The sequence below is a fragment of the Capricornis sumatraensis genome, chromosome 2 (genome assembly GCF_032405125.1).
Source record: "Capricornis sumatraensis isolate serow.1 chromosome 2, serow.2, whole genome shotgun sequence".
Classification (NCBI taxonomy): Eukaryota; Metazoa; Chordata; class Mammalia; order Artiodactyla; family Bovidae; genus Capricornis; species Capricornis sumatraensis.
The window spans coordinates 78,390,260-78,408,589 of NC_091070.1; the positions used below are offsets into that span (position 1 = coordinate 78,390,260).

Below are 18,330 nucleotides of genomic sequence, written 5' to 3' on the forward strand. Positions count from 1 at the left end.
AGACATGTGCGGATGAGGGCTTCCGTCATGGCGGAGGGGTCACAGTTGGCAGACGGGTGACGGTCTTCAAAGCAGCCTTTCTTCTCCTGGCCAACAGTCCGAGGGATGTGGATGCTGGCACCAAGGTTGGCCACGCTGGCAGAGAAGTCCTTGATGTTGGAGGTTTCATGGAATCCAGTTAGGCGCCGGGCATTGTAAAGGGCCCCCTTGGGTTTGTAGGCTCGGATGTGGTAGTACTGTTGCCCCTTGCTTAGTTTCTCAATGCCCTCTTCAGTGTACTTTAGACCATTCTTCTCTCACATGGACTTGGTGCTAAATATGTTTTTAATATGTTGTCTAGGTTGATCATAACTTTTCTTCCAAGGAGCAAGTGTCTTTTAATTTCATGGCTGCAGTAACCATCTGCAGTGATTTTGGAGCCCAAAAGACTGGAACAGGTTTGAAGAGAAATTAAGATTTATATTTTAGCTATACTGGGTTTATGATACCCATTAGAAATCTAAATGAAGATGCCATAGACAAAGTTCAATAAATGAATTTGGAACTTAATAAAGAGATCAGGGATAGATCTAAAACTTCAGCTGTCATTGATATGTAGATAGCATGTAAAGCCAAGGGACATGGGGAGATAGATTTTCTGGGAATAAATAGAGTTAGTGAAGAGAACTTGAATCAGATTTGGGTACTATGACACAAAGGTGAGCAGAAAAGGGAAAAAACGCAGCAAAGAGGACCGAGAGGTAGTGACCATATGGCAGGGGAAAATCAAAAGAGCCAAGAGAGGGACCTGTATAACTGAAAGAGAGGACTGCTGAGAGGTTGAGCAAGATAATAACAAAGGTGACCACTGGATTTGCAGCAAGGGAGTTCTAGTGCATTTGGCAGAAACAGTGTCCTGAGTTGGGAGGATGGACAATGAATTGAAATTGGTTAAATAAAAATAATATGGCCCAGTTGGTAAAGAATCCGCCCGCCGATGCAGGAGACACCAGAAACACAGGTTCGATCCCTGGGTCAGGAAGATCTCCTGGAGTAGGAAATGGCAACCCACTCCAGTATTCTTGCCTGGAAAATTCCATGGACAGAGGAACCTGGTGGGCTACAGTCCATGGGGTCACAAAGAGTCAGACACAGCTGAGTACACAGGAAATACAGAGTTAATGGGAAGTAAAGCAATAGAAGCAGAAAAGATAGTTCATTTGAGAAATTGTGTTGGGAAAGAAAGCAGGTAAATGATAGCTGAGAACAAAACAGAGGTGAGGGAGCAGTTTGCTATTCTGTTGGTTGGTTTGTTCCTAGAACAGAAGACAACAGGGTACCTTTTCAGAAGGTAAAACTATTTTAAGGTGTTCCTTTACTGTTACTATTGATAGAAACTCATATCTAATTTATAAAACTAAAGATGGTCATGGATTAAATCACTAAATAAATGTAAATTATTCGTTTGCAGAAGAGTGACCTCTGGGGGATTGCCTACATTCTTACTTGTAATTTAACTGTTTTCTGCATTAGCCCTGAAGTTTGAGTAGCTCAAGTTTAAATTTTCTTAGCTGAATTAGCATATGTCCTGGTTATATACCTTATTAAGGCAATACCTAAGTCTCTTCTAGCGCAACAAATGTTTGAAAAATTAATGTTGATTGTGGGAAGACTAACATTGTATCAGCCAAAGAGAAGTTCTGAGGGAAAGGTGACATTTTCAATCATCCTCCAATAAAAGTCATGAAATTTCTCTTTTTCTAAATAAATTCAAGGTAGCACTTCAGAATTATATTTACCCTCATTGAAGTCATTGCAGTTGAAAGGAAAGATGCCAAAGAAGCATAGACCAAGCAATCACTGCTCCCCCAGTGTCTGTCACACAGGATGAGACAAGAACCCCAGAGACCCCAGGCCCCACAAGCAGTGCCTGCCCATGGCACTACTCCAGAGAGCGCCAATAATATTTTATTCTGTGTGATGGCAGCTTCTGGAATTTTGCAAGAGAAAGGCCAAGTCATCCAGATACAGTTTACCCTAAGAATGTAGCCCACAAGCCTAAAAAAGACCCTTAAAATCCATAGCTGGTAACTAGTTGCAGCTTGTGTTTTTCTTCCCACTGACTCCTGTCCAGGTTTGGATTCACTACTGCTAAATTCGATGTTTATTTTCTTTTAAGTATTATTTCAGAGCAGAGCTTTGTGATGACTCGAAGTGTGTCTGTGTACGTGTATGTAACCTTCATTAATATTTCATAACAAATTCCCACTCTATTTAAAAGGTTCAGATCAGGAAATAGATTTTATGAATTAAATATCTTTGTTTAGTCTTTCTGCTAGAAGTCACAGTGTACTCTTGGACAGAAAGATCAGACTGTCAGAGGATATAAAAATTTACTTATCAGATTGTCTTATCATTCTGGAGAAGGAAATGGCAACCCACTCCAGTATTCTTGCCCGGAGAATCCTGTAGACAGGGGAGCCTGGTGAGCTGCTGTCCACGGGGTCGCACAGAGTCGGAAACAACTGAAGCAACTTAGCATGCACCATGCATAGCATATCATTATAACATTTAGAAATACCACTGAGTAGAAGCTACATAATGGACAGCATGACTTAAATTTGTCTGTTGGTCATGAGTGGGAGACTTCATACGTTACACATGCACTCCAACAGTACAGTCTGTAACACAGAGGGAAATTCTAGATGGTCCCTAACAACCTCTCCCAGCCTGAGAGATCTACATTTGGCCTCAAGCGTTAGCTATTTGAAAATAAGTCAAGGATTCTGTGGCCACTGGAATTTGGAATAAAATTCAAAGCACATTTGAGCAAGCAATATTTTTCATTTAGGCAAGGAAGATTGTAGAGTTTGTAAAAACATAGATTGCATGGGTCCCTTTTTTTAAAAAAAAAAAATGTTATTTGCTCAAGATATACAGTCAGGAGACAGGGAAAAAGAATGAACAAGTGTCGAAAGTCCATTTATTCAGACTATACTTCAGATAAATGTGTCCTGTCAGATAGTAAATAAAAGCATCTTCCAAAGAGGTTTAGGATATTGGAAAAAAGTCGCAGGACACTATTTCATACTAGCTTCCTGGATATCACAGTCATATTCTGCTATTAGGGAAGACAATATATATTTTCTTAGTTGTGTGTTCTTTTCTTGGTGAAGGCCTTATTAACCAAACTGATCTATCCAAGCACACCAATCAGTGAAGGAGGACAGGAACAGTCAGCCAGAGCCAGCAGGACCAGCTAAAAGACACTCCCTTCCATCAAGCCAAAGAATTGTATGACTCTGTGTGTCCCTGATTCTCCCTTGGTCACTCTGAACTCAAATGTGAGAGCCTGAAACCTTTATGTTTCAAAGGATTGGATGCTGAGGGAATTTGAGGCTAAATTATGTTGACTGCATCCCAATTCCATCCACAGGCACACGCTAATCAATGTGTATAAGGCTGGATGCTCAGCTCAAAGGTTTCATTCTGCCTCACCTAACACTTAGAGAGGCCATAAAATTTCTAGCCATTATATTATTTTCATGCTTCTGGGAATCATTTTAGCTATTTATTCATTCCGCTCTGGCACATTAAATTATGTTCTTTGGCTCTCCACTTCCCCTTCAAACTTCCTATGTTTTCTCAAGTCCTGAAACATTGCTCCCTTCTCCAGTTAAAGAAAGGGGTCGGACTCCTAAACCCCATTTCCTCATCAAGGACAGACACTCATCAGTCATTCATCAGTCTTTTTCATTTCATTTGTTTAAGTCTTCCAACATTTCAACTATTAATGAAAGTTTAAATCTCTTCATTGAAGTCCTAAGATATTGAATCTTATCAATACAGGAATTTCTCCTGATGAAGAGACAATTTTATAGCAAGTTGTTCAAACACAAAGCGGTAAGGCACAAAGCCAGCCCTGAGACCATGCTCCATGGATTCCGTCTTGGGAAAAGACACAAAAGAGGATCAGCTCTAAACACACCAATGACTTCCATAATAGGACCGCAGTGGGAGTGAGTGGGTCAGTGGTGACCTGGAGCTAACAAAGGCCAATGACCACCCACCACCACACCTCCATAACCTTTTCTCTCTTTCTTGTCTTTTTTCTCATCTCTTCTGTTTGTCCTTGAGACCTAACAGAGTTCTCCAAAAACCTAACAACCTCTACTAACCTCAGACATGGTTCTGTTTCCAAAGGCTTATCAAGTTAATTCTAATTTCAAGCCCCCATTTCCTGATGAGAAACCAGTGTTGAAATTTCACAAAGTATAAATGAACTTTTAGAATATCTTTCATTTTATTGACAGTTGGAATGACAGAAAGCAGAAGCAGTAAGATGTAGCCAATGATGTCTTGGTGGGAGGATAATCCTAGCTCAGGCTGGAGTTGAAGCTGAAGATGAAGCTGTCTCTTTATTTTTTTCTGTGTCAAAAATGGTTCTGAAACCTAAGCTGTAAGAAAATAAATAACAACTAGGGCCTATGATGTGGGGCCAAATAGAAGCAACCATTTTGGAAAAAGGGGAAAAGACCAAAAATGTTAAGAATCAAGAAGGAGAAACCTGAATGTCTACCAATAGAGAAAATGATTTAAAAAATGTTGGCTCATCTGTACAATGGATACAACCACTACAAATCATATGATCTGGAATTCTGCTTCCAGCCAAGATAGAAAAAGAGAAGACCAGATTACCCTTCAACTGAAACAACAACAACAAAAAAAAAAAAAATTCCCCAGACAAATTACATAAAACAACAGTTTCCAAGACACTGTACACCAGGCAACAGATGACAGCTATCCCTGAAAGATGGGAAACAAATGAGGGGAGCCCAAACATTGCCCCCAGATTCTTACCTTGGGAGAGTTTCCAGTCTCTGGCACAGGGAGGGGAAACTGAGTGAGAACCCTGTGACTTTCCTGAGTCAAGGACACAGGAGCTGAGATTGGAGGAGCTAGAGCCCACAGGACAGAATACTAGACAAAAGAGAAGTACACAAAGAGAGAACCCTGGAGATCTGTAGCAAATGCCCTCAAATATTCAGCAGAATGAGGCTCTGGCAAGTGTAAATGGCAGGCCATGGAAAGATTAGAGGAAACAGTCTCTTCAAGTGTACCTAGAATTTAAAAGGAGTTCATTGCTTGATCATACATTCCTTAATTATTTAATAATTTCATACATTTCACTTTTTAATTCTCATCACTAGCTCCCATCACTAAACAAAAAATTGCTTCACATAAATATTTAAGAAACAATTGCATCTGATGGAGTTAAATAGTAAGGACAAAAATAAATGTCACCCATCTATAGCACTGGGAAACAGTTACTAATAAACCTAATTTGTTTCTGATATCAATCATACAATTTTCTTTAAAAACTAGTTTTTATCTCATATCTTACCTTTAATTCATTTATGCATAATGTTGAGTTGAGATAAATTCAAACCATGCAGACACTTGTAAAAATGTGGCTTTGTAAGATTTAAAGTTTTTATACTTAAATCAACCTCAAAACTCAGTTTTACTCATTATAATGATTGAGTTCATTACACTATATATTGTGACATCATTAAATTATTAAATACTTTCCATATTTCCTCTCATTCTTCATCTTCTTAGATTGAGGATCTATAATTCTTTGGACTTTTCCAGTTATCCTTACAATCATCTTGGCTGTTGTATTTCTCTGGGCATTATTTTTTACTTTAAAGAACAACCATCATTAACAGCTTCTGAAAAGTATTAGACATGATGCCCACACTGACAGTTTCTCATGCTGTGAACTTTCCCTTCCCAAGGCAGAAAAACTTTTTAACCTACTTCCCATGCTCCATTGCCTTAAATTGGGAGGTGAGGCACATGGAGAGTAGTCTAGGCAAGGACATTACTTTCCTTGGTGGGAGACAGTAGAGGTTGCATTGTTCTCAGGTTGGCAGCAACAGCATCATCTTCATTGGTTCAGGAGCAGTAACTTCCTGGTTGGGCCAGCCTGGCTGCATGTTCTGTGGCTGGTGGCACTGGAGGCCACTTCCAGTCCAAAAGATTCACCACCATCAAGTGGTCCTGTGATTGGCACAGGGACAGCCACCTCCTTACTAGGCCAGTTGGATGGGTGGTTCTGGTCTTTGCTCTCAGAAGTCAGGCCCAGAGTCTGTTTCTCTAGACTGACTAATGATTCTTCTAGACAGCTAATACCGCTTCCAAAATCCCTATCTGCTTAGACTAAGTAAAGCCGATTACTCTTTCTTTCTTGTTATGGATCACACTGACATTTCACAGTGTTTACTCTGAAGCCCACCCTGGCTTTCATTTCAGTATACTTTAAGCTGGATATTAGTGCTGCCTAACCTTTTCATCGCAGCACATTGATTCGTCTTAACAAGGAATACTAGTGATGTTGTACTATGATTTCTGGTTCCTTTGCTTGCCAGAGCAGTAACTATGAAAAAGAACAGTCTATTCTGATGACCAGCCCAAGATATATCATGGAATGAAAGCACAGTGAATCTCATAAGCTAGATTCCATTAGCATAACCTCCTGAAAGATTTTTTAAAAGCTTTCAACTGTTATGCACATGGGAATGAGACAACCTGAAAACTTTCCAAAGGCTCCTCCTCTTGGAATGTTTTCACAACTTCACTAATTATCTTCACTAGATTTCTTTTTGACTCCAGAGCCAGTTAGAGCCTTAAATACAAAGCCCTTTGACTTTCAAGTTTCATTAAAGATTATTTTCCTCATTTTGTGGGAGTGGGGAGACAATACAAAGACTAAATTTGGGGCTTACATCAATGCCATTCTTACCAGCTCATATCAAATGAGAGTTCCAGTCACTAGGCTAATCCTTACCCATTCTTTAAATCTGGAGTTAAATGTCACTTCCTCAATGAACAATTTCCTGCCCCCCTCCACATCTAAATTTTCCTCTCTGTTTTATTGTTTCAAAGAAACCTATAACTTTTTTTGAAACAGTAAAACAAGTTCTGCTTTGTAGACCTTATCACAATTGCTATGCATTTTTGTGTACAATAAATATCTGCCTTTCCCATGAACCTCTAAACATCACTGAATATGCTGTGTTCAGAATAGTACCTGGCACAGAAAAAAGATGTGATAAATAGTTGATAAATGAATGAATCTCAGCCATCAGGCATCTATCTTACTCTGCATTGGACTGTTCCTTCACTGTGAATGCTCCCAGTGACACCTCCATTAACTCAATTTCTGATGGAAGAGGATTAGAAGCACAAGAAGCAGTGTCTCGGGAGTGAGGCTGTAGCTCAATAAGAGTGGAGACAAAAAATAAAAACCTTAAAGAGAATTCACACAAAGGCAGGTGTTAACATGGAAAACTGCAGAGAATATGTTTGTGTGCAGAGTAGACACAGAAACAATGTTAGACTAATCATCTCCTAAATTGAATGAGCTGAGGTGAGAGATTGTAGTGAGCTAGACCCTGAGAGAAAGGGGAAATTTTGGATTATGGATAATAAAATTTGCTTATTCTCCTATTAATATATAGTAAAGAATTTAGCCTTGACCAAAGACAGGCCTTTGTCCCAGCTCCTGGAAGGGAATCTCTAAATCTTTGGAAGCTCCAGAATCATAGGAGCATCCTTGTTGAAGACAGTGGACCCCTTGGATCACATTTGACAGTTCCTGTTAACAAGATGACTCAGCTTGAGGCTGGCCTAACCTAATAATATTAGCATCGGAGGCTGGTCATGCCAGAAAGACGAACCATATCAATTGTGGTGGGGACTTTCAGTTACATGATATTGATCAAACCTGAGACTAAATTCAACCACGTGGGCAATTAATCAATTGTGTCTACATAATGAAACCCCAAGAAGAACTCTGGACACCAAAGCACAGGTGTGCTTCCTGGGCTGGCATTACTCTGTGAGTATTGTCACACATTGATGCTGAGAAGATAAGCCATCGCTGAGGACAATGGGAGCTTCAAGTTTGGAATCTTCACAGACTGTCCTAGGCCTCTCTTACATTGGCTGGTTTTAATGTATTCTTTTCCTACAATAAAAATAGCCATGAGTATAATAAGTTTCAAAGAGTTCTTCGAGTCTTTCTAGCATATAATGAAACCTACATGTGGTTTCTGAGAACCCCTAAACTTGAAGTTGTCAGAAGTAAGGACATTGTTGTGTCGACTCTTCCTTTTAACTTTGTAGTTGGTTCCTAATCCTTGAAACTGAGGTCCTAAGTTTTGGGTAGACTTGGCACTCTGGAGGATTATGCCCTTAACCTCATAGTTTGACCAATTCTGGTAGGTACATTTTGTATTGAGCAATTCCAGATGGATAAAAAAATGTTTTATCAGTGCAAACTAATCAGTTTTATGAAGAGAGCAAAAAAAAAAGTTACAAGTAGATAATATGGGCAAAATAACTGGAAAGGGAACAAAATATCTAAATTTGGATGCTATGTGCATTATTTGGAACATGTATATATGAGACAATCACTTTTAAATGTTTTCAGTACATAACCTGGCAATATCTAATAGCAATAATTAATATTTATTAAGTGCTTACTGTTGAACAGTTTCTGTTCTGAGTAGTGTATATTATTAACTTATTTAATTCTTATAACAACTCCAGTTATTTGCACAGTTATAGAAACCAGGCACAAGGATTTTAAATAATGTGCACTTTGTTACACACTCCCAGGATTTGAATCCAAATCATCTGACTCCATGGTTAATGAGCTTATCCAGTTTCTTCTACGGTATCTCAGAAGGTAATCCCTTGTATTTTCTCTAATATCATAAAAAGGTGTTATTAATAGTAACCTGGTTATCTTAGTACCCAATCCCAATCATCTCAGTGACAAAGAACCATTTTTATATAGGCAGATGTGTATTTTATTTCATTCTGTCATCCTTCTCACATTAGGCAGGAAGTCCTGACTTCCTGTATTGGAGGAAGAGCACAAATAACATAGAAGAAAAAATAAATAAGTATAAATATATAAATAAAAAATAAATAAAATTTAAAAATAAATTCTTTGCTTTCAAGCTTCAAAATAAAATTTAGACACTTTCTCTAGAATCAATAAAAGAAAAAGCGTTTCAGTTTGGGTTATAATCTTTGAGTTTAAAAAAAAAAAAAACTTATGCCTTACTAAAGATCTCTGAGAATATGGGTTGATACAAACTCTAGATTTAATACAAATGTCTAGGTCTGTGGGAATTCCTAGGTGTGATGGAAACAAAAGCAACACAGTTAAGACATTGATGAAGACCTCCGTGCCCAACCTTCATATCCCTTCCCACCAGTGGAGCCCCAGACAGGTTTGTCGGAATCTGAGACTAGGAGATTTACCTAATTCCTATCAGAAAGACAATAGACTTGCAAGTTTCCACCAGGGCAGAGATAGCTGTGCTGTAGTGAGAGTGGGCCCAAAGAACCCAAGACAGCCCCATTCTATCCATTCTGTATAAGTGGTGTTACAGCAGCTGAGTTTTCACAGACACATCAAAAAGCATGGAAATTTATTGAGAGAGCTTTAGTGAATTTGGAGAGATTTCAGTTTCAAGGGACACAGAACATGTACATCAACAACTAGAAACCCAGAGGGACTCAGACATCTAGAGACACAGAAACAGAAATGTGGCCGGCCAGACCCAAAGCACTGCATCCCAGCAGGTGGCAACACGGGCCAGCTGCCCCCAACCAGCATCAGGATACCACTAAGGCCTCAAGAGCTTAGACATCAACCCAAGGATGGAGCGACGGAAAACCAAACGGTCAGAGGAAATCCTGAACTGACTTTAAAAATTATGATTTAACTAAGAAAACCCTATATTTGCTTAAAATAAGTTTTCTGATGAAATGGTTACTAGAGTTAGAAATTAAGTTGTTACAGACAATAAAGCTGTTGTGGTTTGTACATCTGAGTAAACTGCACAATGTTTACCTGCTAGGTTTCTAGTCTCCAGATCAGCCATGTTCAATGTCTTCCTGCTCCTACAAAAATGGCAAATCACTTTCACATGCACCACATGCCCCCTCAGGCCAGCCAAGGGGTATGTGCTATTTCAAAAATTAGGAATCCAAAACACCCAATTGAAAACCACTAACCTGGATACTTATTAAAAGAAATAGCTTGGGTTAGTATGAAATTTGGGGTAACCCTGAAAAATGGGAATTTGTTACTAGAGGCACCCGAGGAACATATAGTCTCTGTTAGGAGACCCTGACACTATGTCAGAATGAAAGCAGGGACTGGCAAACAGTAGTTTCAAGCAGGCACATAACCAAGCATTGAGACACAGTAAACACATAAGATAATTCATTTGGACACTTTTATATGCAGCATGTATAGGATTTAAAATAACATTCCCACGTTAAACTGAAAACGTTACCATGTAACTGCTTCAACTAAGCCGCATGAAAGAGTAAATACCAGCCTTGCAAATTGGCCTCCCTTAGGGGCACTCCAAGGCATAGGACTGCGTGCTGTTCTCTAAAGAAATGTCCTCCTATCAATCTTTTCTATTTTGACAGCAAACCCATTGACCAGCATATGTTTCAGAATTTCTGAACAATTGACATTCAAGGCCTAGCAGACATTTGTTCTCTACCTTCTCAGAAACCTCATAGGAGTCACTGTTGCCAATAAAATATACGATAAATCTAACCCCCAAGCGGCATCGCTTCAGGAGGAGAGTGGACACCCCCATTCTCCACACTGTTTATGTACATCTGTGTCGGTTCTCTCCCTGAATCGGCCATGCCAGCAGGAGGTCATCAATCAGCAGGTGACAGCAAGCACACGCACAGAATGGCTTAATAGAAAAATGGAGTCTTTTTTTATTCCCTATTGTCACCTCCTAAAATGTAAGTTGCTTGTTGATCTCATCACGTTGAGTTATGTTTGTGTGAAGTGTTGAAAAGACCCAGCCTGCACATATTCTTGAAGCCTTGAAATAATGGCTCAGTGAACAGATGTATACTTTCACCCAGTAGCTCTTTGTGGAAATGAGTTTTTAGGCGCCTCAAATATCCACAATTCAACCCTGATGCAAAGTCAAGTTAAACTAAATGCTATTATTTTTGAGAGAAATTTTAAGAAGTAATTGATACAAGGACTTTTGAGACTGAAAAACACTGGGTTAATAATGAGCGTTTGTTTGGTGAAACAAATTAAGAATACAAGACAGAGATTAAAAGCACAGGCTCTATTGTAAACCAATCATCAATCAATTAAAAATAAATAAATTTTTTTTTAAAAAAGCACAGGCTCCAGGTACAGACTGCCTACATGCAAATCCTTCAGATTTTAGCTCTGTGACCTTAAAATTACTTCATTTCTCCACTTTTCAGTCTGTTTGAAAAACTGAGATATTTAGTTATATGCACCTCATAGAAATGCCAGTGCCTGACACATGAAAATTGTTCAATTAATGCTTGTTTTAACTCCATATAGGTAGTTAAGAGAAACAGTGAATGCATAATTACAAGCCAGAGACTATAAAAATAAGCTAAATCATGTTTCCTATCCTATAATTGTATAAAGTTTCTGCTTATCTCTGTTAACTAAAAAGAGCAAGGACTTTTCTTATAATAATGAAAATACTAGCCTAATGGTTCCAAGAACTGTTAACTAGGAATGCTTGTTACAGAAACTTTACTTGTTGGATATTTGTTAATGAACACTGATTATTGTGCTTATAAGCTGTGCTTACCATGAGGCCTGCTCTGACTCACCAACCTTTTGATTAGTAAACAGCTAAATGGCTTCCCTGGTGGCTCAGATGGTAAAGAATCTGCAGGAGCCCTGGGTTCAATCCCTGGGTGGAGAAGATCCCCTGGAGAAGAGAATGGCTAACCTTTCCAGTATTCTTGCCTGGAGAATTCCATGGACAGAGGAGCCTAGCGAGCTATACAGTCCATGGGGTTGTAAAGAGTCAGACACTTTTAGTTAATTGAGAGACTAACATTCACTCAAATGAAGCACTGCCCATTTAGGTCTAATTTATTCCATCAATATAAAAGGACCATGCAGATTCTCCTAAACTGAAAGGACAGCTAAAGGCATTCTTCACTGTAAAAATGAATTTTTTAAAAATGAGATGATTCTAACAGATTTACTTTACATAGCAATGCAATATCTCTAATTGAAAACAATATCTTCTGTCTGATGACATAGAATTCAACTGTCTTTCAGATTTGTTCAGTGTTTTCTCAATTATGAAAGCACTTGAAAATCCATAAGGGGACAAGATGTCTTTCTTCATTTTCAACATTTACATCAGGATATTTTTCAAAAATCTTTCATATTTATCATATCTTCAACAGGTAACTTATAGCACTCATAAAACAAGTTCAAACTGACCCTATCCTGTTTCTACTGAGGTGTTTTTCAGAAAACAAAACAAAACAAAAAGGCAAGTCATGCAGCTAAGGCATGTGCAAAAGAGGAAATTTTGACTTCAAATAACACCAGGTACAGAATGTCCCCCTCCTAACCTCCTCTCAAGGGACCAAAGGACTGGGACAGGACAAGCAGAAGATGCTGCCTTTTCCTTTACCCATCTCTGTATTACATGATGATGACAGTCAGCACGAATAATTTTCTTTTATTTAGAGATATAGGTTTTTAAGAAAAGTTATAATGACAATGCCCAACTAAAGAGCTAAGGAATGCTTTGAAATCCCTGAAAGCTTCTAATTGAAGACAAGTTCCAGTGGTGGAAAAAAACATATACTTTGGATTCTGAGCTTTGCTACCATAGGGAGGTGGGGAGAGAGAGTAAGAGAGAGAAAGAGATAGAAAGTTTATATGAGCCTTCCCATTAATTTAATCCCTACTAATTTAATTCATAGGAAATAACTATAAACATGCATATATAATCCTATAGAAGTATAGTATTTCATTGTAATAGTTTTTATTATGTCAAAATTGGGAGAAATATAAATGTCTACCAGAGGTAGAATAGTTAGATAAATCATGACAATGTCTATACAAATGCAGCCATTAAAACCATACTAATGATCTGGAAATACTCTTGCTGTTAAGGGGAAAAAAATAAATAAATAAAACTGAATATACCACGTTGTTACAATTTTGTAAACATACAAATATAAAGCTAAAATGCTTTAACAAAGCTTCTCTGCATAATTGATTTAAAAGGTGATCTTTATTTTCTTCTTCATATTTTCTGTTTTCCTACTGTATGTGATTAATGTCCACCCCTTTGAAATTAGAATTTTTCAAACTAGAATTTTTTCCTATAAATATTGTAAAGAAATCCCAGGGGAGGAAGAGAGGCACATGGCAGAGAAATCAGTGGGCAAATACAAGAAAATCCACACTTCCTTACCTCCCTGTCATGCTGAATTTAAAACTGCCAAACAAGGGATATTTTATCAGGGGCATGAGACAGCATACAGGATAGTATAGAATATTTATACATACTGACTGAAATGATTCAGCCAAGAGATAGAAACTGATAATGCAGAGAACAGAACCTAGCATTACGAATAATACTGCCTGATTTTCCTTATTCTCACCTCCATCTGCAAGGCCATGAAAAATTCCATATTCAGGAAACATTTTCTAAACACTCGTAATGATTATCTAATCCTTTTTTTAAAAAATGAAGAAATAAGGGGGTGGTTAGAACAAGGGTTCCTGGCCATAATGAGCTTAGATAACACTTCTGGGAAGAGATCTTCTCATGTGACTATCTACTTATCATACCAGATTTAAGCTATGTGAGCTATTTAAGCCTCTCATTCATAGTGTTACCAAACCAAACTTTCGTCCACTCACCCAATGCATAATAAAGCCAATCTACTGACACCAGGTTGCAGTGAAGGAAAGTACGGTGTTTATTTTAAGGCAGCAAGCCAGGAGAAACTGCAGTTGACACTCAAAAGACCCTAATTTCCCAAAGGCTTTTAGAAGCATTTTTAAAGACAGTGTGAGGGACAGGGTCTCAGGGTGGGTGATCAGCTCGTGCACAATTCTTCTGATTGGTTGGTGGGGAGGTAACAAGATGATGTTTTGGGAATCTTTATCATCAGCCTTCTGGTTCCAATCCATCTGGGTTCTACTTGCTTGTAGTTAGCACATGGTTAACTTTTTCCACCTTATTATTCTGTGTAACTAGAAATCAACAAATGGATGCTATTCAGAGAACTTCCAAGAGGCTAAATGAATCGGTCCCATCAGCTCACAATGACAGTCAGGAATCTGTGTCATTGTGTTCTCAGAACACACATCAATGATGGCAGAAGAAGAAAGAAAAACAAAACCCCAGGAGTCTGCCAAAAACACCCTAGGCTGCAGAAGCCTGGGTATACATACCCACACTCAGAAAGACACTGGGAAACAGGAATTGTGAGTGATCCTCTGGGATCCCGGGAGGAAACTGCTGATTGTTTTTGGAAAAACATTCCCACCCACCCCTGGGCTCAGGGAATAGAAAAATGGTATCCAGACCTCCTTCCCAGAAGCATTCCCCTCCCTGAATCTAGTACCTGAGGTATTTGAGCGGCACATAAAAATAGCATTTGCTCAAACCAAAGCAAATAATTTTTAACTAGCTTGTTGCCTGAACTTTGTCTCCCTACAGATCTCAGACACCAGGTCAACTCCTCTAGCTGTACACACTGGTACCTGTCTCAGATGGAACGTTTCTGACTTTATCACCCCTCTTCCCACTTCAGGCAGTAAGGAGGCCGTAGGCAGGCCAGAACCAGGATCCACGACAGCTGTTCCCACAGCTGGTTTTACCACAATGCCCCAGGCCCCTAACACCCACCCACCGGCTCTGACCGCCTATGCTGATCCACCCTGCCGAGTGCAGCCAGACCAGCCTTCCACTGTCTCCCTCCCACAGAGAACCTTCTCAGATTCCTCTTGAGACAAGGCTTTCCATGAAAACACAGCATGCTTCACTACTTCACAATCTTGTTCAAGCCATTCCACTTGCCTCGAAGACTCTCTAATCCTCATTTTCAGTACTGAAATCCTGCCCTTGATTCACACTTAGCTGTAGCAATCGCCCTCATCCTTGGCAACTGTAAAACTTTGAGCAGTAAAAGACAAATATATGCTATCACTTGAATGTGAACTCTAAAAAAGTAATACAAATGAACAAATGAATCTATTTACAAAACAGAAACAGATACACAGACACAGAGAACAAATTTACGGCTACTAAAGGGGAACAGGAGTAGGGGGAGAGAGAAATTCGGAGTTGGGATTAACAGATACACACTACTATGTATAAACTGGATCAGCAATAAGGATTTCCTGTATAATACAGGGAACAAAATTCAATATCTTGTAATAACCTAGAGTGGAAAACAATCTGGAAAATAAATATATATATATATATAACTGAATCACTTAGCTGTATACCGAGAACTAACACAATAGTGTAATTCAACTAGACTCCCATCAATCAATCAATAATAAAATCTTATACTATACGGGAAAAGAATCTGAAAAAGAATGGGTATATGTATATGCATAACTGAATCATTTTGCTATACATCTGAGACTAGCATAAAATTGTAAATCAACTATACTCAAAATAAAATAAAAATTAAATTTAAAAAGTTTTTAAGAAACTATAGCAGTCATGCCGCTTTAGATCTCATTTATTTGTGGGCAGGTCACAGACACTGTGTTAGATGCCAAAGATACGATGATGAAGAAAAATATGCCCAACAACAGATTCCCCAATATCTAATGAGAAAGATAGGATAAACAGATATATAAACAATATACAAGCAAATTAGGATGTATGTTATAGAAGCAATAAATAAAAGGCTGAGAGAGAGATTGAAGGGTACAATTTAACAGGGTGATCAAGAAATGCTTTTCCCTCCTCTGGGAGAAGTGACTGAGGGGGCAGAGAGAGTCAAAATTGTTACCCTACATTCTACTCCTTGGAAACAAGGAGATTCTACCCAACAGAGACATATAAACACGTTGATCACGTGCACGCCTTGCTGCTGCTGCTCCACGGGGACTTTAATTTGGATTTGCACTAATATGGGTCTCCCATTGATTCAATGAAGTTTGTGTCTTTAAAAAAAGACACACCCACAAATCTTTTCCAAATAACCTCTATTTCAGCCCCTGGTCAGTTGGCTGACAGACCATATTCTCAAGCTTCCTAGGGGTCCTTTGGTTTGATTGAGAGGATCTATGAGGCTCATCTTAATCTCTAGAAAGAACCGTCTATGTGATTGAATACTCCCACCATTAACCTTTTCTGATGTTTTAATGAAAAGTTGTACAGTCTCACTCAGATTTTTCTCTATGCTGCAACTGTCTTGATTTTAGTGTCTTTTCAAACTGAGAATTTTCAGATTTATACAGTCCTGGTTCCTGTTTGTTTAACAATTTTTTCCTCAGTTTACCTATTTCCCCTTGCATTTCATTATAAGCAGCAAAAAGAAACCCAGTGGTACATTCATGCTCTGCTTAGCAATCTCCTTAGCTCTGGAACCAAGTTCAGCCTCCCGCATAACCACGGGAAACAATTGTGCAGTTTCTGCCACTACCTAACAAGAGTTCCCCTTCCTTCAGTTCTCAGTAGCAGTTCCTAAATTCCTCCTGCAGCTTCCCTAGTTGTGTCCTTAAAGTCCAGACTTCTATTGAAACTAACAATCTGTTCAAAGGAATTTGGATTCTTTTCTATCATACTTCTCAAAATTCCTTCAGCCTTTTTAGATATTTGTTACAAAAGCACCCACTATCAGGTGCCCGAATCTGTATTCATTTTCTATGGCCACAAGACAACTTACCACAAACTCGTGGCTTAGCACAGCACACACTTGCATCTCACGGCTTCTGCAGGAAAGTACGCTCTAGAAACTCTCTTTGAAGAAGTAAGCAGTCATGTTAGAGAAATCCATATGTAAAGGAAGCTGCTAAGTCACTTCAGTTCAGTTCAGTTCAGTCGCTCAGTCGCGTCCGACTCTTTGCGACCCCATGAATTGCAGCAGGCCAGGCCTGCCTGTCCATCACCAACTCCCGGAGTTCACTCAGACTCACGTCCATCGAGTCAGTGATGCTGTGTCCAACTCTGCGCAACCCCATAGACGGTAGCCCACCAGGCTCCCCCATCCCTGGGATTCTCCAGGCAAGAACACTGGAGTGGGTTGCCATTTCCTTCTCCAATGCATGAAAGTGAAAAGTGAAAGTGAAGTCACTCAGTCGTGCCTGACTCTTAGCGACCCCATGGACTGCAGCCTACCAGGCTCCTCCATCCATGGGATTTTCCAGGCAAGAGAAAATGGCAGGTGGCAATTCTGCTTAGGTGGCAATTCTCTCCCTCCTTATTTTTTTTTAATTTTATTATTTATTTATTTATTTTTTACCCTCCTTATTGACACAGGAGAATACAGAAGTCATGAAGACTGACAATTTTGCTGAGAAGTAACACTGACAGATAACCTAACAGCAGAATCTGAGAGCCATCTCCCCACAACAGAAAGCAGATAGAGCTGTATTTAGAAACATGTTGCCAGGTTTTCTTTCCAACCCATCAGGTTTTATCTCAGGAAGCCAGAAGCACCCAGAAAGTCACTTTATAAACTTAGAGACTGGCTGATGGGAATTCCTCCTCCACATCCACCATGTTTCTATACCCAGAAATGAAAACCAGAGAAAGTCACCTACAGAAAAGTTCGTAGAAACCACCTAGAGAAAGTCGGTAGGACCACTAGCAGTGCTTTGTCTCTTTTAGGTAGAGACAGTGCAAGGAAATGTTCAGATATGTACATGGCTTCTTTGTACCCTATCAGGTACCCTATGAGGTACCTGGGATAGAGAAGAAGATATTGAAATGGTAACTATCTTTTATGTTTGTTTGATTATCAAAATTAACATGACTTTTTCATATTTTTATAAGGAGGAAGCTAGTCTGGGTAGCCTCAAAAAGCCCTTCAGTTTGAATGTTTTTGTGAGTCTATGACGCCAGATGGAAATTTTAATTAACGTTGACTTCGAAGTTTAAATCTCAAAATGCTAGTCTTGACCCTGATGCCAAGTCCTGGACGAGGTTCTAGAGTTGCTGACCTCTGGTAATACTGCAGCCACCCAGAGCCCAGTGAAAGCTGAATGAAGAGCAAAGGTTTGAGAACAAGGAGTACAAAGTTAGATAATCAGCAGTGAACTAATATACACAAAAATGAGAACCTTCATGGGACCATCACAGATATACATTCCAAAACTGGCCCATTCAAATTTCAAGTCTTAGTGTTTTATAAAACTGGCTCCCTCCCAAAGTGGGAAACCTGCAGATAAAGTGTCTCCTTTTTTCCTCTCTCAATATCTTCTTTAGTTCATCTTCCTGGTATTAG

The 18,330-nt window shown here is 39.1% G+C and overlaps 2 protein-coding genes across 2 annotated transcripts in view; both read left to right on the forward strand.

Moving 5' to 3' along the window:
- LOC138073034 (T cell receptor alpha chain MC.7.G5-like) overlaps positions 1–18,330 on the forward strand; it is a 570,790-nt gene that overhangs the window by 263,986 nt on the left and 288,474 nt on the right. The gene's annotated exons all lie outside the window — the stretch shown is intronic.
- LOC138073033 (T cell receptor alpha chain MC.7.G5-like) overlaps positions 1–18,330 on the forward strand; it is a 418,018-nt gene that overhangs the window by 200,116 nt on the left and 199,572 nt on the right. The window contains exon 4 of the mRNA XM_068964441.1: positions 13,362–13,377. Within this exon, the coding sequence (XP_068820542.1) occupies positions 13,362–13,377 (16 nt within the window). The remainder of the gene's footprint in view (positions 1–13,361; positions 13,378–18,330) is intronic.